Source organism: Pinus tabuliformis, chromosome 9, assembly GCF_031772625.1.
Source record: "Pinus tabuliformis cultivar Carrire ecotype Pingquan chromosome 9, CPIR1, whole genome shotgun sequence".
NCBI classification, from domain to species: Eukaryota; Viridiplantae; Streptophyta; class Pinopsida; order Pinales; family Pinaceae; genus Pinus; species Pinus tabuliformis.
The window spans coordinates 237,771,172-237,795,069 of record NC_142307.1 but is presented as its reverse complement, the minus strand read 5'-3'; the positions used below and the strand labels follow the sequence as shown (position 1 = coordinate 237,795,069).

The window sequence follows — 23,898 nt, the reverse complement described above, 5'->3', positions numbered from 1 at the left end:
GATCATGTTGCCAATTGCTGAAGCATAAGAAATCTTACTCATTTCTTCCTTCTCCTTATCATCACTAAGACATAACTCGATACTTAACTTGAAGTGGGTTGCAAGGAGTGTATCAACTGGCTTTGGATCCTTCATATTAAACTTGTCAAGCACCTTCTTAATATATTTTTCTTGTGATAGCCACGACCTTTTGTTTTTCTTGTCACACATAATCCTCATGCCCAATATTTGTTGTGTTGAACCTAAATCATTCATTGCAAATTTGTTGCCCAATTTTTTTCTTCAACCTATTGATCATATTATTATCATGCCCAACAATTAACATGGCACCCACATATAAAAATAATATGATATACTTTCCTTGATCACACTTCTTGATATAGACACAATGGTCAACATTAAAACTTTGAAAACCATGTTCCAACATGAATGAATCAAATTTATTATACCATTGTCGAAGTGTCGGTTTCAACCCATAGAGGCTCTTCTTCAGCCTACAAACTACTTCTTTGCCTTTTTCTATGAATTCTTCTCGTTGCTCCATATAAATTTCTTCTTCTAATTCACCATGAAGGAAAGCAGATTTTACATCTCATTGTTCGCATTCTAATTCTAAAGCAGCAACAAGACCAAGAATGACTCTGATGGATGACATTTTGACAACAGGTGAGAAAATTTCAGTGAAGTCAATGCCTTCTTTTTGGGCAAATCCCTTCACCACCAACCTTGCTTTATAGCTCTCCTTCTTTCTGTCACCTTCATGCTTAATCCTATATACCCATTTGTTTTGTAGAACCTTTCTACCTTTTGGGAGATTTACCAATTCCCAAGTTTTATTTTCCAACAAAGATTTCATTTCTTCCTCCATTGCTTTCTTCCATTCTTTATTGTGCTCAACTTTACAAGTCTCTTGAAAACGATTAGGCTCACCTTCATCAGTGAATAGGATATAATTTGAAAAATACCTTTGTGAAGGCTTATGAGCCCTAAAAGATATGTAATGGTGCATTATCAACTTGAATCTCCTGTAAAGGTTCCTGTAAGATTCCTTCTTCTTGATGTTCATCATTTTCCACTTTTTGTTCTTCTTGCTCTTGAAATTTTTGTCCATTTTCTTGCATTGGTGGAATGTTTTCATGATGCTCTTCAAACCTATTAATAACTTTCTTGACCTCCAACTCACTTATGGACCTCCTAAACATTTTTGACCCATTAAATATAACATCCCTACTTCTAAGAATTTTATGTTTGACTGGATCCCATAAACGATAACCAAATTCTTCATTCGCATATCCCATAAAAAAGCATTTCATAGATTTATCATCTAGCTTAATTCTATTTTCTTTGGGAATATGTACAAACGCTTCACATCCAAAGATTTTCACATAAGAATAATTCAACTTCTTACTAGTCCAAACTTCTTCAAGAATGTCGCCATCCAACGTTGTAGTAGGAGATCGATTTATAAGATAGCAAGTTGTCCTTATTGTTTATGCTCAAAAATGATTCTCCAAAACAAAATTTGACAACATCCTCTTCACTTTCTCCATAATGGTGTGATTTGTCCTTTTTGCAAAACCATTTTGTTGAGGAGTACTAGGGACAGTATTTTCATGCTTTATGCCAAACTTATTACAGTGTCCTTGAATGCTTTTAAGCAATTTTCTCCACCATTACATGTTCTTAGACACTTGAGCAATTTGTTAGTCTCTCTTTCAACACAATGACGAATTAACATTCTCCTAATTTAGTTCCCTTGTAAACTCATTTAAATTTGAAAGAAAATTGTGTTTCAAATTATCACTTTTTACATAATAAGAATTATAACATCATGATTCTAATAGATTGCCATCCAAAAAAATTGATTAATAAACACATTCCCTTATGAAATCCTTAAGGGAAAAGAATGAAATACCTAAGAGTTAAAAAGGCCAACATAACTCATCATAACTTATCACTGAAGAATGCAAAACAAAAAATGGTTAATAAACACATTCTATAAATAAAATCTTTAAAAAAATTGATATACTTGAAAAGAGTTGGAAACTCCAACATAAGCCATCACTAAACACATTGCCTAGATAAAAAGCTAATAAATGATATTAAAATACATACAAAAGTTTTTTACAATAATAGCAAGAACCTAATCAAAGTGATGCTATGGCTATGGGGTAAAACTTTTCTATGTTGATATGAAACAACAAAGCATAAAATTTAGGCAGTGGCCAATACATATGGTCGTGATTTTCTAAGGATACTTGGATTTTTAAGTATAATTTTATTAGATTTGTTGTGACGAATTGTCTAGCAAAATATCCACAACAATTTATGGATCAACTTACTAAAATGATTTAAGGGTGAGGATAGTGACCATTAATGCAACTTGAAGTTATGTGATTTCTATTGCACCCATTGGATGTTGCTTGAAGTTGTGCAATTTCTATTGCACCCATTGTACAATTACCATACTATGTGTTGTTTTCCATGAAAATTGTAAATCAACAACCACAATTGGTACATTTTTCGTTCATTTGAGAGTGTACACAACTCACATCTTTCAAAATCCCAACTCTTAAAGGTTAAACCTCAAAAGAGGATCATAACATAGATGTTACATTAACCATGTGGAAGAGCATTTTTAATATTTTTCAAGGTTATAAGCATTGAATCTTGTTTTGGTGCATTACTACTAAGTTTTAAACTTGCAAACATAAATATAACATAGAAGTTACATCAACAATGTGGAAAATTAATTTGGAGATTCTTCAAATCTAGAATTTTTGAGTTTCAATTTTGGTGCATGACTACTTATGTTGTAAATATTTAGTGAATATTTGGCTATCAGTCTCCTTCTAGTTTTTGTTTCTTGTAATATCCTCTCTCAAAAACTCAACATTATTATCATTTTTTATAAACTCTTTCAAGATTTTGAATATTGTTTCTTGAATTTTATTATTGTTTCTTTGTAAATTCTTACTACAAAATCTCAAGCATTATTAGCTAAGCCTGAAAAATCTTGTATTTAATTTTAGTATCTGAGTAAATATGTCAAAATGGATTCGCATTTAACATTCTCCCACTTAAAGCCAAATGAAGAATCAAGTCACACCTAGTCCTACCGGACTTTTGTAGGTTTTAACCCCGTACAGAAATTCCCTGCATGTGAATTCTAAAACACAGAAAATAACCAATGCGAGAGAATAACATATAAAATACATATACGCAGATATTTTCCCCTGGATCCCAAAACCAGGACTACCTATTTGATTTTTCATTATATTCCTTTTATTGTTACAATACATATATATACATGTCGAAGCATCCAATACCATGGACCTAAAACCATCACGCCCAAAACCATGTGTGAAAACCATGCACAAAATCGTAAGTAGGTCCGTCCAACCTAATATAAGGTCTACAAAAAAAATTCCCTAGGGCATTGTCCCGGACCGCATAGAGGGGAGCTAACCACCCCTCCTCAAACCCCCTTGTGAGCCCCCCGCTAGGCAATCAGCACAACAAAGGGGGGCTTCACCCCCTTCTAACCCCTTGATTAACTAAGGGGCCTAGTCCTGGAAGGAATATAACACAACCCAACATTCTCCCACTTGTTGTTTTCTTTTCACAGGGGACCACAAGAGAGCTTAGTCATTTATCCAGCGCTGCTATGCCCATTGTTTCTCTACACCAAGAGAACTTTTCAGAGCTCACAAATTTTTTCAATGCATCTACAGTATTCTTCAAAGTCTCTGCCTTTACCAGCAACACCTTTTTGTCTTCTATCATATCCCTCACAAAGTAATATTGAATATAAATGTGCTTTGTCTTTGAATGGTAAACAGGGTTCTTTGCCAATAAAATTGCACTTTGGTTGTCACAGTCTATCTTTATAGCTTCGTGTACTAACCCATACTTGAACACAATCTTTGCAACCACATTGTTTTCTTGCTTGCATGAATGGATGCCATGTATTCTGCCTCTGTAGTTGATTGTGCCACTGCAAATTGTTTTTTACTCATCCAAATGACTGCATCTCCAAATGGAGTAAACACATACTCACTTGTAGATCTTCTCTAATCCAGATCTCCAGCCAAGTCTGCATTAACAAAACCACAAATATCCAAAAAATTGTTCAATCCTGGTCATTCTTGGTAGCACAAACCATAATGACTAGTTCCATGCAAATACCTAAAAACCCATGTCACTGTTGTCCAATGCTCCTTCCCTAGTTTTGACATAAACCTGCTCAATACTCCCACTTTATGTGCAATGTCTGGACTAGTACAGACCATCGCATACATCAGGTTATCGACTGCATTTGCATATGGAACACGAAACATGTCATTTTCCTCTTCTTGTGTCTTGGGACACTATTCAATAAATAACTTTACACCTACAGGAATAGGGACCTTCACCGTTCACTATCTTGCATTTAAACCTATGTAGTATTGTCTTGACATACTTCTTTTGGTTTAACCACAGCTTCCTCTTTGCTCGATCTCTTTTAATTTCCATGCCCAAAATATAGCTTGAAACACCAAGATATTTCATGTCAAATTTGGAAGACAATTGGGTCTTCAAATCTTGGATAATTTCTTTATCATTTCCAACCAACAACATATCATCCACATACAAGATCAGATAAATAATACGGTCACCAATTAATTTAAAATACACATAGTGATCTTTTTTGCTTCTGGTGAAGCCAAGTCTCCATATAAATATATCAAATTTCTGATACCACATCCTTGGTGACTGTTTTAACTCATGCAGAGACTTTTTAAACTTGCATACCAGTTCTTTCTTACCCTTCACCGCAAAGCCTTCAGGGTGCTTCATGTAGATCTCCTCTTCCAAATCCCCATGAAGAAATGTTGTCTTCACATCCATCTATTCTACCTCAAAATCAAAAGCAGCAACAACAGATAAAAGTAATCTAATAGAAGCTACCTTGGCAACATGAGAAAAAATATCACCAAAATCAATTCCCGACACATGGGAAACCTTTTGCTACCTACCGAGCTTTGTATTTCTCCACCTTTCCTTCTACATTTGTCTTCTTCTTGAACACCCATTTGCTGCTAATGGGTTTCCTTCCAGTCAACAACTCCACCAAATCCCAAGCCTCATTTTTGTGCAAAGATGCCATTTTATCAACCATGACTTCTTTCCAGAGTTTTCCATCCTCTGAATCTATTGCTTCCTTCACAATTATGGGATCATCATCAGTAATAGATAAAGCAAAATTTTAACAGAAAGCAGATGGACTACACATTTCTGGTTGCCTTCTTTCTTGAATTGATCTTCTCACAACCGAAGTTTATGGCTCTTCATCTTCTGATTCCTCTTCTGCTATAGAGTCTAATTCTTCCTCCTTTAGCTCAAACTCTATCTTCTCAAGTTCTTTTGGTTAGACTTCATATTTAATAACATCTTTCACATCTCTGAACACCACATCTCGGTTGTACACAAATGTCCTTGTTACTGGGTTCCAAAGTTTATAACCCTTTAAACCATCTTTATACCCAATAAAGATGCACTTTTCAAATTTACTATCCAACTTTGTTCTTTTCTCCTTTGGAACATGTACATATGCATCACATCCCAATAACATCAGATGTGAAAGAGAGGATTTCTTACCAGTCCATATCTCTTGTGGAGTCTTATCCTCCAACACTGATGAAAGTGATCTGTTGACCAAGTAACATGCAGTGTTCACCGCCTCTGTTCATAATTCATGTCCTAGCCTGATACCACTGAGAATACTTTTTGCCCTTTCCATCAACGTCTTGTTCATTCTTTCTGCAACTCCATTTTGCTCAGTGTGTACGGAGTACTCTTTTGTCGTGCTATACCACACTTCTTACAGAATTATTCAAATTTCTTCTTGTAAAACTCTCCACCATTATCTGTCATCGACACCTTTATCTTCTTCTCTGTCTAATTTTCCACCAGAGCCTTAAATTTTTTAAACATGTGAAAGACTTCAGATTTCTTTTTAAGGAGATATATCCATGTATTCATTGAGGAGTCATCTATAAATAATACATAGTACATAGAGTTACCCAGTGATGGAACCTTCACAGGTCCACACACATCATTGTGCACAAGATCTAATATTTGTTTTGCCTTCTTATCACCAGAGGGGAAACTCACCCGATTTTGCTTCCCATATACACAATTTTCACATAAATCAAAATCCAGAGAGCTATTAGTCATACCTTCTACCATACCTTTACCATAAATTATTCGAAGGCCCTTATCTCCAATATGTCCAAGCCTTTGATGCCATAGCATGGTCTTTTCTCCAGAGACCACTAGATTTTCTGCTCCACTCTTAGAAACCACTGAATTGTTGCACCCATCAACAACAGTGCTACCTTGTAGCTTGTACAGAGTTCCAATTCAAACTCCCTGCATCAATACCAATGCTCCCCAAACTATCTTGCAGGTATCCTTCTCAAACATTGTTTTTACACTTGCATCATCCAGCTTACTTACAGAAATCAGATTCCTGGCCAATAAAAGAATATGCAGAACACTCGGAAATGTTCTAATCCTTCCACTTTTCAAATTCAACTTAACTTTTCTACAACCAACGATTTTAGCATTCCTGTGATCCCCCAAAAAGACATCACCACCATCATATTTCTCATACTTGCAGAACCACTCTCTATAGGGAGTGAAGTGAAACGATGCACCTGAGTCAATCAACCATGCCTCGTGATCTACTTGAAGAAGCCAAGTACACATCCCCACCTTCATCTGAGGTGGTTTTCGCCTCTGCAGAAAGAGCATCATCAGATCCATTTCCTTAGTCAAGAGCTTTAGATTTATAGTCCCTTTTGTAGTGTCCTTCCTTTCCGCATTTCCAACACACCTTTACAGGTTTTCCTGGAGATTTAGATCTCCCACTGGATGAGTTATTTTTGTTTCTGTTCTGGAACCTTCCTCGTATAGACAATGCATTACCATTTTGGCTCTCCATATTTTTCCATCTTATCTCCTCCGTTAATAAGGATGAGACTATTTCATCAAACTGTAAGGCAGTTGCATTGCTACCTATTGCAATAACCAGATTATCCCACGAATCTGGTAGAGAACACAACAAGCTGATGCACTTATCTTCATCTGAAATTTTAATATCAACAGATAATAATTGCCCTACCACAGTATTAAATGCGTTCAGATGCTCTGTCACCGAGTCTCCATCTTTCGTCCTCATGTTATACAGCTTTTTCCGTAGGAACAGTTTATTCACCAGAGACTTAGATCAGTACAAAGTCCCCAACTTGTCCCACGAAGTCTTAGCCGTAACTTCCCCTGATACATTCAACAATACTAAATCTGAGACACACAATCGTATTGTGCTCTTTGCATTCTGATCCAACTTCTTTTATTCTTCATTGGACACTCCCATTGGTTTAGTTTCCCGGATCTACCGCGATCCATTGATCTTTATCCACAAACAAATCCTCCATTTTGAGTTTTCACAACTCAAAAATCTAACCATTAAATTTCTCGATCTCTATCTTTCCACTACTCACAATCTTCTTTCACCACCAGAATCGATCCCGCAGATCTCCCAATGTACAAGGTCTACCACAGGCCCAAGCGAAACCCCTCAGCAACAAAGGTGTCCCCTTGAATCCAAAACAGCTCCGATACCAAATGTAAGTTTTAACCCCGTACAAAAATTACCTACATGCGAATTTTAAAACACATAAAATAAACAATGCAAAAGCATAACACATAAAACAAATATACAGAGATGTTTTCCCCTGGATCCCAAAACCGAGACTACCAACTTAATTTTTCATTATATTCTTTTCAATGTTACAATACATTTATATACATGTCAAATCATCCAATACCATGGACCGAAAACCATCGTGCCCAAAACCATGTGTGAAAACCATGCACAAGCCATAGGTAGGTCCGTCCAACCTAATATAGGGTCCAAAAAACTAATTTCAATAGGGCGTTGTCCCATACCCCATAGAGGGGAGCTAACCGCCCCCCTCAAACCCCCTACTATGCAAGCACAACGAAGAGGGGGCTCCACCCCCCCTCTAACCCCTTGGTTAACTAGGGAGGCCAGTCGTGGAAAGAATATAACACAATCTTTACATAACTCATTTTTAATTCTTCGTAGAATTTTAGTGAGCATATCAACAGAGTTCCTATCTGTATGGATTTTTTCCAAGAATAATTGTCCTTCCTCCAACACATTCTGGATCCAATGGTACCTTAAGTAAATGTGCTTGGTTTTTTAGTGAAATGTTGGGTTTTCCGCCATGTGAATGGCACTTTGACTATCACAATATAGCACATACTTGTACGTCTCCTAGGAATCACTGCGTCCATAACATCTCTTTACAAGTCTCTATTGTAGAGAGAGCTACTATTATTTGTAGCCTTGACACCCAAGATATTGTTGCCCTTGCAAATGTATACAAATAACCCGCAGTGGACTTTCTAGAGTCCATATCTCCAACCAAATCTGCATCTGTAAATCCTTCAAGTGTAATCTTATTATGACCAAAACATAAACAATAATGACCAATACCCTTGAGATACCTAAAAATCCATTTTACTGCTCGTCAATGTTATTTGTCTGGATTGGCAAGGAACTTGTTCACTACTCCCACTGAATATGTAATGTCTGGTTGTGTACATACCATGGCATACATCAAGCTACCAACTTCTAAAGCAAAAGTAATCTTACCCATTTCTTTCTTCTCCTTGTCATCACTAAGACATGACTCAGTACTTAACTTGAAGTGGCTTGCAAGGGATGTACCAACTGGTTTGGAATCCTTGATATTGAACCTGTCAAGCACCTTCTTGATATATTTTCCTTGTGATAACCACAACCTTTTATTTTTCATGTAACAGATAATCGTCATGCCCAATATTTGTTGTGCTGATCCTAAATCATTCATTGCAAATTTGTTGCCCAAATTTTTCAACCGATTGATCATATTATTATCATGCCCAACAATTAACATGTCACCCACATATAACAATAATATGATATATTTTCCTTGATCATACCTCTTGATATAGACACAACGGTCAACATTAAGACTTTGCAAACTATGTTCCAACATGAATGAATCAAATTTCTTATACCATTGTCAAAGTGTTTGTTTCAACCCATGGAGGCTCTTTTTCAACCTGCAAGCTACTTCTTTGCCTTTTTATATAAGCATTTTCATTGCTCCATATATATTTCTTCTTCTAATTCACCATGAAAGAAAGCAGATTTTATATCTAATTGTTCGCATTCTAAGTCTAAAGCAGCAACAAGACCAAGAATGACTCTGATGGATGACATTTTGACAACAGGTGAAAAAATTTCAGTGAACAACTTGCCCACCAACTTTTCTTTATACCTCCCCTTCTTTCTGTCACCTTCATGCTTAATCCTATATACCCCCATTTGTTTTGTAAAACCTTTCTACCTTTTGGGAGCTTTACCAATTCCCAAGTTTTATTTTCCAACAAAGAATTCATTTCTTCCTCTATTTCTTTCTTTCATTATTTATTGTGCTCAACTTTACAAGTCTCTTGAAAATGATTAGGCTCACCTTCATTAGTCAATAGAATATAACTTGGAGGATACCTTTGTGAAGACTTATGAGGCCTAAAAGATATGTGACCCAATTGTGATGGTTCATTATCAGCTTGAATCTCCTATAAAGGTTCCTGTAAGATTCCTCCTTCTTGATGTTTATCATTTTCCACTTGTTGTCCTTCCTGCTCTTGAATTTGTTGTCCATTTTCTTGCATTGGTGGAATGTTTTCATGATGCTCTTCAAACCTATCAATAACTTTCTTGACCTCCAACTCACCTATAGACCTCCTAAACATTTTTTGACTCATTAAATATAACATCCCTACTTCTAATTATTTTATGTTTAACTGGATCCCTGATCCGGATTTAGACAGGAACGCAATAGATTACAGAGATAACCATACATACAGAGATGTGATAACCATAAAAACAGAGATGCAGTGGAAATAATACTTCATTTCATTAATGGAGAATACTGAAATATGCTTACAAATAGAAATAACCCAGCTAGGGCGATGGTAGCTTATCTCTGAGAAGAGATGTGTCCGCTACATGCCTCTGAACTGTTTCCCAAAAACTGTGTTACAATGAGGCTCGAGGGCCTATTTATTGTTGAGAAACAATGGAAAACCCTTCACATTCCAAAACCTAACCCTAGAAGATGAAACGCCAAATTGTGGGCCCCGTTTTTGGGTAAGTTGGTACATCAACTTCCTGGGGTCGCGAATTGGTCGTACTATCTCTGTTTGACGCGCATGATAGCCCGTTGGAAAGATCTCTCCGAGGACTACGACGGAAAAAACGATTTCCAAACAAAAAAATCGCTGGCGGTGGATTTCCCAAAAAACGTCGTTTAGGGCCTCAAAACGACTCCAGAAGTTTAAGACCCGAAAAACTGCTAAAAATAGTGCACTGTGCTATAATTAAGGAAACAGAAAAAACTGAAAGAGACAGTTGTGGGGGTTCATATGGGATAGGTGGGTGGCCACCAACATCCACCTGGATCAATCCCATAGAAGATAACCAAATTCTTCATCCGCATATCCCCAAAAATATGCATTTCATAGATTTATCCTCTAGTTTAATTCTATTTTCTTTGAGAATATGTACAAATGCTTCACATCCAAAGATTTTCAAATAAGAATAATTCAACTTCTTAATAGTCCAAACTTCTTCAAGAATGTCACCATCCAACGTTGTAGTAGGAGATAGACTTATAAGATAGCAAGTTGTCCTTACTGTTTATGCCCAAAAATTATTCTCCAAACCCGAATTTGACAACATACTCTTCACATTCTCCATAATGGTGCAATTCATCCTTTCTACAACACCATTTTGTTGAGGGGTACCATTTGTTGAAAAAGAGCAAGTGGAACAGTGTTCTCATGCTTTATGCCAAACTTACTATAATATTCCTTGAATGCTTTTAAGTAATATTCTCCACCATTATATGTTCTTAAACACTTGAGCAATTTGCTAGTCTTTCTTTCAAAATAATGATGAATTAACATTCTCCTAATTTAATTCCCCGGTAAACTCATCTAAATTGGAAAGAAAATTGTGTTTCAAATTGTCACTTTTTACCTAATAAAAAATATAACATCATGATTCTAATACATTGGCATCCAAAAAAAATGATTAAATAAAACATTCCCTTATGAAATCCCCAAGGGAAAAAAATGAAATACTTCAAAGTTAAAAAAACCCATCATAACTCATCCATGAACCATTCAAAACAAAAAATGGTTAATAAACACGTTCTCTAAATAAAATCTTTAAACAAAAAAAAATTGATATATTTGAAAAGAGTTGGAAACTCCATAAGCCATCACAGAACACATTGCCTCGATATTAAAATACAAAGAAAGGTTTTTTACAATAATAGCAAGAACCTAATCAAAGTAATGCTATAGCAATGGGGTAAAAATTTTCTATGTTGATATGAAACAACAAAGCATAAAATGTAGGCAGTAGTCAATACATATGCTCATGATTTTCTAAGGATACTTGGTCACTTCAGTAGTAGCTATAGAATATGTGAGGTTTGCATTATACTCTCACTGTCCAAAGATAGATGAACCAAACCCTACCCTCTTGTTTTCTTCAGGACTATACATTAACCCTTATAACTATGTTATGGCCACAATTTTATTGAATATGACCTGGTCCAATCATAAATCAATAAATAAATTATTATTACCAGTTATGCACAACATAGAGGAGGCTCTTGCATCTTACCTGAGAGTCAAGGAGTGATAATTTGTTAACTTCGACCAATAATATCATATGATCCAAATTATTTCCCATAATGAATTAGAAGGTTTTGGCAGTAATATCGGATTCCAGAGATACAAATAATTTCCTATGAAGTAGAAGGTTTTAGGAGTAATAAGTCAATGAATCCAAACTTAAAAAATCATCTAATAACAACAAGAAGACATAGAACTCAACATAAAAGAGCCAAAGGGACATAGAACTCAACATAAAAGAGCCAAAGATATCCATACTTTGGTTGCTGTTGTCTGAGACAGGCATAATTAAAGAGTCAGGCATAATTAAAGAGTTTCAGCTTTAGTGTTCCTTAAGGCATATGATTCTTGAGAAACATCAAAATTTATAATAATAAAAAAGGAAAGGATGTTTTCCTTTACATCGAATTGAAGATAAAAACATTACAAATGTGAAAGCGAAGATAAAAACGTTATAAATATGAAAGTTTATTTATGTTATTTAAAATTTTCAAAAAATAATCCCATCCCAACCAGACTCAGGATGTTTAGTACTTTATCCACTGGCCAAGTCTGCTTGTGTGGGCAGAGTTTGATCAAAGTGGCTAGGTCTTAGCCACAGTACCAGCTAATTTCTTTCTAAGTACAACACATGATTTTTAAACAATTTGAAATGATAGCCTGTTAAACAATTTGTATGGCCTTTTAATGATGTAACAGCACCAGACTTGTAAAAGAATCTCGATGCTTGTTCCTATAACTCCAAGAATAAATGTTAAATCCCTGTGCTAAAAGAGAGGTGTAGTTCTCACAACAAGGTATTTAAGACCTTAAACATGGAGCATCATGGAATCTCAATTAATAGTGTCAGATTACGGATGTGATTGAGAAAAGTTGAGACGAAAGGACCATCTGGATATCTGACAAATCAAAATCCATAGAAAATCTATATTTATCAATCAAAATCCATATTTATCCTTAAGAATACGGTAAACCAGGTTATTGCAAAACACTGTCCTCCCAAGACCCACAGTCTCCACAGCTAACCTCGTAGAAAATATCATATAGTTAGCTTGTGTTTATTTCTCTGATGAAAGTTAGATGGCAAATAGGAAAACAACAGAGAGGAAAAGTTAAAAAGGGTATTATCACTCAACTGCAAGAATGATGAAAGAATAATAAATTACAAAACTGATAACAAACTTGTTTCCAATTCATCAAAAATCATCTGCTATTCCTGTTGGTTGAACCGATAAGAAACTCTACAAGTCATACAAAGTTTTGACCTCCAGTACTTTCAACTTTTACTACAATAAATCCAAGCATGTCTCTCATTTGCTTCATTCAGCTGTCCTTTAAAAACAGAATCCCATCTGCAGAAAGCTATAGCTACATATGCACCAGCATCAATAATGAAAAATCTTTAAGCCAAGGAAAAGAGCACTTTCCTCTGTTGTCTAGAGTAATGCAGCATCTCCGGGTGAAAGAAGTGACCAAAACTGAGTTTTCAACTTTCAACTTCCTCTGACTAAGACCCTGCATTTAGAAATTTTGAAACCAACTGGATAAAGCCTGAGGAACAGGGCAAATGGAAACAGACATATTTTCAAAAATTCCACCATGTGGCTCATGAATTATCTTAAATCGAACCATTTCTTGGCTGATAGAAATATACATTTCCCTCTACTAGAGTACTTCCTAGCAAGCTGCACTTCTGTGCATTTCTCATTGCAGCAGGTGCAAGGATGAAAACTATATACAGAAAGGATAAGTTCATGTGTGGCTGCACAAGGGAAGTCATATCTGCCAGAATAAAGGATAATTTCTCTAGCATAGAAGAGTGATAAACTAGAACCCACTCCTCTATGAATAACAACAACAGCCTGCAGTACCTCAACGGCATGTCTGGCTAACAATGATATTTATTTTATGCACGAATAAGAAATTAGGCTCAAGGGACTTCATGTATAAAGTATTTCATAAAATGATGTATCCATCAGCACAAGACTCCAACGTACCATCAATCACGTGTAGGGGGACTAACCGAGTCTCTTCTGCTCCCTAGGTTTTCAGTGTATGACCAGTACTTACCTGTTTCCTTGGAGGACGCAGACATACCTAAGGTGGCAGAATCTTTGGTATTATTCTCGTTAGTACTTTTAGTCTCACTACCAAGATAATCGGACAAAACCTTTATAGGAGCAAAGTTGTGAGGATTGCCTTTGCTACCAACAAAAGGGGATTGGGCTGCCCTGCCAGGACTTATTAGTGGCGTTGGAGAGAAATTTGGTGTTGTGAAAGCTGTAGTGTATGGGGTATTTGAGGGAGGAACTGAAAACGGGGAACTAACTCTCTTGGCAGCAAGCCCTCTACAACTGACAGAGGGAGGAATGGGTGAATATTGATGGGGATCAGAATGTTTTGTCAAGTCATCCACATACAGCAAATCATCAATGCGAGCAATAATGTTGAAAGCCAAACTCTCCAATACCCTTGAGTAGCTTTCCAGAATGGATTGACCAACATCCTGCAAACAAACCACACCATAGTAACATGTTCAATCAACCTTCAGTAAACATGTCAAGAGGATGCATACATCACAGTAGATAATTAAGTACTAAACATCTGAATGTCAACAGAATTCACACAGCATATGTCCTAAACATAAAATACTAAACATTTCAATTTCCTACATCCATTTCCACCGCAGGATGCATATGTCACAGTAAAACATAAAAGAATAAACTGCAAAAGCTTGTTCAGTTTTGACGCAATTAAATGACAATATCTTGCTCTGATAATTTATAATCCAAGTGAAAGACAACCACACGAAGTCTGTAAACACTTCCACTTGAATTAAATTTATAGTGTCAGGGCAAAGTCACGCTAAGAGGATGTACCATATTATATTGGATCTTGCTCATATCCAGGACAGTCTGCGACAATCCAGGAAATCTCTGCTTTAGGCTTAATAGAAGACTCTCAGCTCTATCTGCAAGGAGTTCCCTCTTCTTTGCATCCCCCATGAAATCTCTGACAATACCCCATGAAGATTTCATATTTGGTCTGTTTTCCTTTCCACTGTTTGATTGTTTCCCAAAACGTTTCCGACGCCAGACATGTATAGCAGCTTCAATACGATTTGCGATTTCCAGAGTGTGGTGTTCAGATGACAAATCTAGGCAATCAAGAAGACAATCTGGGGAGAACTGTTCTGCCGTTATGTACCGGTAGATGATATCCCCAAGACTGCTTTTTCCATTCTGAAATAGAGCAAACAGAAAAGCTCAGACATTATCCAGGCATTGATATCAGCAGTGTGCATTTGACAGACAATAGAGACCACATGCTTACCTTCGGAAGAGCTTCCAAATAAATTTCAGGAACCTCCATCTCAGACAAGACATTGCTGTTAATTGCCATGGCAGCTTTAAGAATCTGATTCGTACACTCTCGTTGATGATGTAAACGCTTCCTTGCATTATCAGAGAGACCACATGGAGGAACACGAGGAATAGGTAACCACCATTTTTCTTCTTGACGTTGAGGAGGGCGCCGAAGTGGACCACAGCCATCTGTATCTGGTACTAATATCCCCTGGTCCACATACCAAAACTCGGTATCCCTGAAACTCTCCAAAGCATCCTGCAAACCAATATCATGGAAATTTGAAATGCTATGCACAAATATTCAGCAACAGATTATATATTTGAAATCATAAAAATGCAGAATATCAGGATCAAGTGGAGGAAGTAATAAACCATACAAGCAGCATTGTATCAAGCTTACGCAAGGCTGGAAGATTGATCTGCAGATCTGATCGAGGCCTACTTACCATAACCTGAAACAAGACCAATATCTACTTGTTTGTAAGAAACGAGTACATTATCTGTAGAGAATTGCTTACCATAACCTGAAACAAGAACAAAAACAATTTCTACTTGTTCGTAAGAAACAAGTGCATTCTCTGTAGAGAATTGCCTAGGTTAAATTTTAAAGTTTGAATACCATGACACCATTTATGTGCAAGTAAAAAATATTTAAATAGTAGATTTATCAAGCTCCTACCTCTAAGCTACTACCATCTGGAAAGTTCTGGAAAGCTGGGATGAGTTCAACAATGTAATCACTAACGGATAGTAGCCACTCCATCTCTTCGCCACATTGATTTCTTCTCCTGCACCAGAGGTTCCAATCTCCAAAGCTGTCCAAAAACAGTAGCTGCCACAAGAGATCCCCATGTTAGGAGTTAGTATCTTGAAATTAAGTGAAAATTTATGTCTTAAGATTAAGTAAAAAATTGTGTCTTAAGACTTGCATAAAATCCTGTGTGATTCCAGAACAGAATTAAAAATGTTATACCTGAGAGGTTTGTAATAGCATTAGATATTGCCAGGGCTGTACATACTCCTTTACCACCACCTGACATGTCTTCACCCAGCAACAACTTTGAAAATCTTTCTTTCATCATTTCAACTTCTGCAAACATAAAGCAGTAGACTCATTACAAGTTTACTTGCCTGAAATTAGACATACCATCAGGCCAAACAATATCCAGTTACTCATTTGTCACCAAAAATTCAGTGCCTCTGGTTGGTATAGAAAATGGTCAAAATAAAGGGACAGCAGTTCATGGTTAAGCGGTCAAAAGCAACCAGACAGCTAAAATTCCACACAAGACATATCAATACTATCCAAATACACCTCAAAGTGACAAACTTGAAAATGTATTGTCCATCCCAAGGGACTTGATGAGCAAAGGTGAAGAGTTAATATATACCAACCAAATAAAAATATAAAATGAGCCAATCTTTGATGAAAAACTGACCACACAGCATACGGAGTAAAGACATAATTAAAACTTAGAGCAAATCTCCGAGACACATAATTTTCTCGAACGTTTAACTAAAGCCAATATTTTAATTTCCCATTCTTAAATGGATGCCCACTTTAAGTCATTCTTTCTGAAGCGCCAAAATGTAATTGCAAAAGCCTAGATTACTAATGAGAATCGTCGTGGAAAGATACAGAGATTTTTTTTCTTTATTTTCATTTTTTTTTTAAGAAAACATATAGAGACTTATCTAGACTAGTTTAGAATTAGAAAAAATTCCAGGAGTAATGAGGTCACCTCATCAAGCACATATAGATGCTCTTGATACTATAATATTTAGCCAAAATAGATGCAGGCTTCTGAGCTTATATGCTGAAGAAACCAAAATTGTACCTGATAAATCTGTCTCCCGCTTCTCTCTTTTCTCCTCCCATATTACAGACTCCTGGCCACCTGCTATTGGCAGAGGAATTGTGGATACTTCGCAACTTGTGGGTTTTGTGCTTCCTATAGGCCATCCCAATGGTGATGATCCTGCAGAACTGGTCGGAATATCGTCTCCATGACCGTGAGAGTAATGCATTTCTCCTGTACCAAGGCTTAATGTCTCTGAGCCCGTGCCATCACCAGAAGCGTCTACGCTCACAGTAGAGCTTCCGCAATCAACACTCTCTCGTGCAGATCGATCTTCAGAGGCAATGCTGTCCATTGCAGCTCCCTGGACGCCTAGAGAATGCACACAGAGACCTCTAGACCAAGAAACCAGACCTGCAATTTGACCAAAGAAACAAGGTCACAAACCCTCAGAAGCAAATTCCTGCCAAAAACCTAAGCCAAAGAAATAACACAAAACTACATGCATGTAGTGACATTTGATTCAATATCTGCATAAAGTACCATAAGTTTAGATATCCCGAATTAGGAAGCAGTAGCCATTGTATTCTTCATTCGCCGCTTATATCACAAAATTTGGCAAGGGATATATACAAAATATCTTAATATCGGAAACATAAATCCCATGCTTCTCTGAAGCACAGATATTGACAAAGAAATATTATATACTGCTATTGCTCAAATTACACATCTAATATTCTCGTGAGTACAACATGGGGCCTGAACTCGAGATGCAGAAATCAGAAAAGAAAAAGAATGCAATCACTTTAGCATACATTTTGAGAATATATACCATATGCCTGTGCTACTAAAAATTCCAAGATTCTTCCCACAAAGTACTCAGAGGTATTAAATATTCTGGTTGAAATAAAGATTTTGGTATAAATGCGAAACAGCTGACGAGAAAAGTCGCAATATTAGCTATACCAAGAGCAGTGAAACATACCGAACGAAGAACAGCACTTGATAGCATCACTCTTGAATTGGTTGCTGGCAGAGCTCAAGATCCCTTCCCACAACGGATTTTTGTGAAGGAAACGAGAAGCCTCACCATTATTGCCGCTGTTATAAACACTAACATCAACAGACTTGCGAGGAAAAGCTTCGTTAGTTTTTAGAAAACAGCCCTGGCAAGTAAGGCTTTTAAGCAGCCTCGATAGGCAGTAATTGATCAAAGAATGCCGGTTGAAAAAAGTCCTGCACCTCACCACGGAGCAACTTACTGGAACTTCCTCTGTTTCATCGTCTTCTTGCAAATGAAGAGTTCTATCCATAAGCCTAAGGATTTACCAAGGCTTCATCGGTCTCATTTTGTTAGCATCTAGCTTACAAAATGAGCTCAAAAGAAGGCTTAATGACGTTCAAGATTCACAGAAGTTGCCAAAAACTGCTTAAACAGGGCATATTTCCTCGACTCTAGCCTTGTATTCTTTCAAGCCGCCATTTTGTTTCGAACAGTAGAGGTATCCAGCCGGTTAAATACCCTGGCCAAAGAAACAGGTTCAGACATCGAATATGCTAAATAAAGCTTCTTCTTTTTCTGTGCGACGAATCGAACTTTAGCATGCAGTTTAGGGGCTATAATGCAGGACATAAAAGATATTGAAAACTTAGATTTACATAAATGCGTCGATCTCTCGATTTACAGCACAGGAAAGTGAAACAGTATTGCAACGAATGTTTTCGGTTCAAAGACCAGGGAATTGAAATTTACAGCAATGCCTGGAATCTTCTCACTTTACAGCACAGAAAACTGAAAATTTTATCATTTCTGACAAGCATGTACTAGCCTGCAAAAGTTAGAACAACGATGGAAACAATTTCAGAAAACAAAGAAGCTCTTTTCTTTCAAAATTTAGCTAAAATTTGATCACTCTTTCCCTCTCTTATAACTAACGCCGAGCTCAATGTCAAATAACTTGACGCCGAGCAGATTTTCTCCAAAATTTCAAAAATGACCGTTTTCCTCAAGCGTTGGTTTAGTAAAGTCCTAAAAAACTCAGTCAACATAAGAGTTTTTTTCTCGGCTTTTAATGTACTCACCTCTTAACAGTGGCGTCGGCAATGTCGGCGTTCTGAAGCATATTTTGGGGGACATTTCTGACGTTTTCTTAAGATCGCTATACCGTCGTTTTCTTTACATCGCCATTCCATCCAATAACATAGGGACTTCTGAATCCTGACGCTTCTGTTCATTCAGGCCTGTATTCGCTTGCTTCTCAAGGCTGCATGCCATTTTGTGTCTGCGTACTAAAATATGACTGGAGGGTATTCAGTTTGAAAACTTTGTACGAATATACGTATAGGCGTGGCGTATGTACATAGGATGGTCAGTTGGGCGTATGAAAATCGATAGTGGAGGAATTGTACGAATAAAGGATTTGTTGAGGGTATGTAACTAACATTAATAATGATGATGATCTGGACAAATCATTATTACGGGGAAGTGGCTGCAACAGCTATTCGAACGTTTTAGGAATAAATTATTGATTAAAAATATTATTTGGACCTAATATGGCTGCTTCCGTATCATGTCCATAGACTTTTATTATTATGATTTTATTTATATGGGGACCTTCATTAGGTTCACTTGTCTAACTTTGATTTTCTATGTCATGTCGCTGTCAACCGCTATAATGCTGGGATTCTGGGATGCGTCGTTGTCAGGGATTTGTACCCTTGTAACCTAGCCTACATAAGCAAGTTTCATTTGGAAAATTATTGATCTGAAAGACGTGCCCGGTGATGGAAACCTATTAGAAAAAAATATTAAAGCTTAGACTTAAGGGTTTTGAGTTGTTATAAAAAATATTATAGTTAGGAAAAATTAATTTATAAACAAGCTAAAATAAGAGTTAGTAAATGTTTTATCATTCAACTTCTTTGAATTAGTATGAAATTTGAATTTTTTTCAGGAAATTATTATTTATTTATAATATACAAATAAATTTAATATTTTAAAAATATCAAACTAAAACCTTAAATATCATTATTTAATAGTATTTATAATTTCATTTATTCAAATATTTTTATTAATTTTCAAGTAAAAAACATAGTTGTCACTCATTTTATGACATGTTTAGATTACTTTGTTTCAATATATTATGCTACTTGTCTTATTAGGGGTGTTTACCTAGATAATGGTTTTCTCATTAATAAAATAGTTGGTCAATGTTGAGTTATACTTTTTTGACCGGCTACTCCTTTATTTGTAAGAATCACATTTATAACAAGGGGATATATATATATATATATATTTAATAATAATTTTATGATGTAGAAATTTTAAATTTTAAATTGACAATGGAGAAAAGAATCTAAATTGATAATAATTATTATTTTTTATTATTATAATAATTTTTTTCTTTATTTTAAAAAGGTAATAAGCGAATTTCGTAATCAATAAATTATTTTTAATTTGATTTTTAATAAGTGAATATATATATAATAATTTTATAATTTAAAATTTTTAAATAGAAAATGGAGAAAGGAATTTAAGTTGATATTTATGAATAATTATTATTTTTTATTAATTCTATTCTATTTTAATATATTAATTTTTTTTCTTTATTTAGGTTAATTAATAAATAAAATGAATTTTTTTTAGATTTTTTCTGGTTAATATTGCCCAAAATTTAATAGAGATTTAAGAATCATAATTTTAATTTGTTTAATTTACAAAGTTTAAGTGTGTGAGGAGAAATTATATTGCTAATTCTAGCAAAAAAAACATCTCATGTATAACTTTTTAAATAAAATTTAAACATTTAAAATTGAAAAAAACATCTCATGTATAACTTTTTAAATAAAATTTAAACATTTAAAATTGGATCAAAATTTTAAATCAATAAAAACTTTAATTTTCTCTTTTTTTTCTTTTTTTTTTCATTTTTTAAGATTAAGTAGATGGGATCACCCATACAGAGTCTTACCTTGACCTTTTTCAAAGAATGTCTTAATCATTATTAATCTAAAATCTTGTAGGCTAATGAAAACTCTATTTTCAATATCAAGTACTTTATAATAAAAATAAATAAATTCTTAAAAAAATATTTAATTAATATAGCTCATTTATAATATTAAAAAAAATATTAAAATATTTATTTCAATCTAATCATTAAAATTTATATACAACTCAAATGGCATACATATATCTAAATACCTATATAGATCCAAGCTAACTCCATAATTATTAAACAATGAGAGGGATGAAATCTTTTAAATTCTAAACCTCTTTTAGAATGCAAAATTTGGAAGAAAAAAAATTACACGTCAAAATATTTTATTTCTCTTGAGAAAAGGTTTGCACCTCTACAAATTTGAATCTAAGGTTAACATGAAGTTACGTTGTTTTTTTTTTATCTTATGTCAACTTCATGCTAAGTATGAAAGGAAGTACACATATCCTTCAACTTTAGTAATGAACAAATGAAATGTCCTCTTATATAAACATTTTACTCCACATGGTCATTGAAATATTTTATTTATGATTTACATTGACCACATTAAAATATTTTTTTCTTATTATTATATTTTTAAACACATGTCCCCTCCATATTAAGTATTTAAACATGGAAGGAATTACAAATCTCTCTAATACCTTTAATTAAAAAATATCTATAACACACGCACACATTAATTATTACTTATCAATTTTGTATTAAGAGTAAATAAATTACACATTTTTTCACAATGAAAAATGAAAATACAAGAAACTTTTTAATTTCAATTAATTCATCTTATAAATTATGTTAGTTAATGTAAATATTTTATTTATAATAATAATATTATATACCAAAATTTTATAAAGCTATTATTATTATTATTATTATTTAAAAAAGTTACTTAAAAAATACCACTTTTGTCTAACAATAAATCTCATTAACCCCCGATGGGGTGATCAAATGACATCAGGCTGGTTCTCAGGGCTTTCCCCCTCCACCATGTGGGGCACATGCTGCATTGAATCACAATTTTCATTACCTCGTACTCCTACCAGGCGATCTCTCTAGATGGTGTTGCAGTTATGATAAGCAAGGTGGAGGAGTTCTTATTGTTGTTGGAAGTTTGGGCGATGTATGTTGGCAAGAGGGAGGGTAACAGAATGGTGCTCTCAGTTCCAGTTGCTCAGCAACCCTACTACCATAAAAATGCCTCATCAATGAGGCAGGCCTCGTCGTGGGGGTGGAAATTTCGTTAATGTAGGCCGAACCACGCCTCCCAACCTCTCATCTTCAGGGAATTCAGTCAGCACAGAGCGTGAGGGTGAGGTGGTGCTCTCCCCAGCTCGCTCTCTAGGAAGAATTAAGGCTCCCGCAATAATGGAAGCCTTAGTTGTGTAACTTCGAGACATTCAACTCAATCTTTACATCATTTGTGAGTCGCGACCATAGGTATGAAGACCATAATGAACTTGTCATATATATGAATGATATTCAGTATAGTCAAATTGAGATATTGGAACAGCTGGATTCTCTTCGTCGGAACCACCGCAAAACAAATGATCACCTCTGTATCCTGGAAGCTCAGGTGGAACATATTGATTTTCACATGCATGAGCGTGATGGCTATTTTGCATCCCCCTGTGTTCCCTCCTCGTCCCCCTCCATGAAATGTTGTTGCTGGTTTCTATTGCCTTTTTGTTTTTTTACAAGTATTATATAACTACTATGCGAGACGAAAATAATATTTGTAAAGCTCTATCTATGACATCCTTCGGCCCTATATCCCAACAAATCTAATTAAAATGAGGAAAAGAAAGTCGTTAAGACATCTTTTGTAATCTTTGTTTTCATGAAATTCTAATGAAAAAAAACAAAACAAAACAAAAAAATCTCATTAACATTTTTAAATAATTATTATTAATTTTAATAAACATTTTTAAATCTTATTAATATTTATAAACATTTTCAAACCTCTCTTTAATGTTCTAAATAATAATAATATTAAATTGTATAAACTTTTTTAAATTATTAATCATAATAATATTAATTTGTATAAAAATTTTAAAATATGATCATTAACATGAATTTGAGTCATTCACCACGATTTTATTTTTGTGATTATTTTGTTTTATTATATTTTGTTAAAAGCATTTAATGTAATTTTATACTTATTTAATTTAAAAGTTTAAGTTTTTCTTTTATTTAAAAATATAATGTTCAAAATTGTGAATATATATGTTGTTATTTTGAAAGAAGATTTTCTTTTCTTCAATAGTATATCAAAAAGCTATACTATCTATTAATAAATTTTAACATTTCATCTCATTACATCAAAAAATTAATTGTATTTTTTCTGTTATATTTTAAATAAAAAATAATCATTTTAAAAATAGAATTTATGGTATTCCATTTCCTCTTCATTTATAAAAGTTTATTGTGTCTTGGGGAAGAGACCAAGTTTCCTTAGATAACTCATCGCCTTTGTTATTTAGCTCCCTAAAAATATAACTGAAAGAGAGTTATTTGAAGGATTGGAAAGCTTACTTTATATACGAAGCAAGGATTCAAGCCTCACATCAATCACCAAAGCCCTTTGTCTTTTTCAATCAATTACCAACTTTGAATTTCATTGCACATGAGTTTTTCTAACTTTTTTATAACCACCTCCAATCAAGTCCACAAATATTATAAACTCAACGTTATTGTTTGTCCCCCTCCCATGAGCATATTTGATATGAAGATAATGAGTACGGTTCAGAAAGAGAACAACCCCAACATTGCAAAAAAGGGGGTGGTCTTGATAAGCCCCATCGAAAATCCCTTAGTGAATCTCAAAATCAAGCTCAAACATGATTTGCCTCCTTGGGGTTTTAATATTTAGCTCTGGCGTAAATTTTATAGATAAATTTAGAATGATAC

The 23,898-nt window shown here is 34.8% G+C and overlaps 1 protein-coding gene across 1 annotated transcript; it reads right to left on the bottom strand.

The window, feature by feature from the left end:
* Positions 1-12,973: 12,973 nt before the first annotated feature.
* Positions 12,974-19,038, bottom strand: LOC149148062 (rop guanine nucleotide exchange factor 7-like). Its single transcript, XM_089438262.1, is given in 10 exon segments — positions 12,974-14,335; positions 14,709-15,071; positions 15,163-15,453; positions 15,575-15,649; positions 15,877-15,964; positions 15,966-16,029; positions 16,171-16,287; positions 17,036-17,410; positions 17,982-18,519; positions 18,750-19,038. Coding segments are annotated over 9 exon segments (2,208 nt in total). The 5' UTR covers positions 18,310-18,519; positions 18,750-19,038; the 3' UTR covers positions 12,974-13,828.
* Between the last annotated feature and the right edge of the window lie 4,860 nt (positions 19,039-23,898).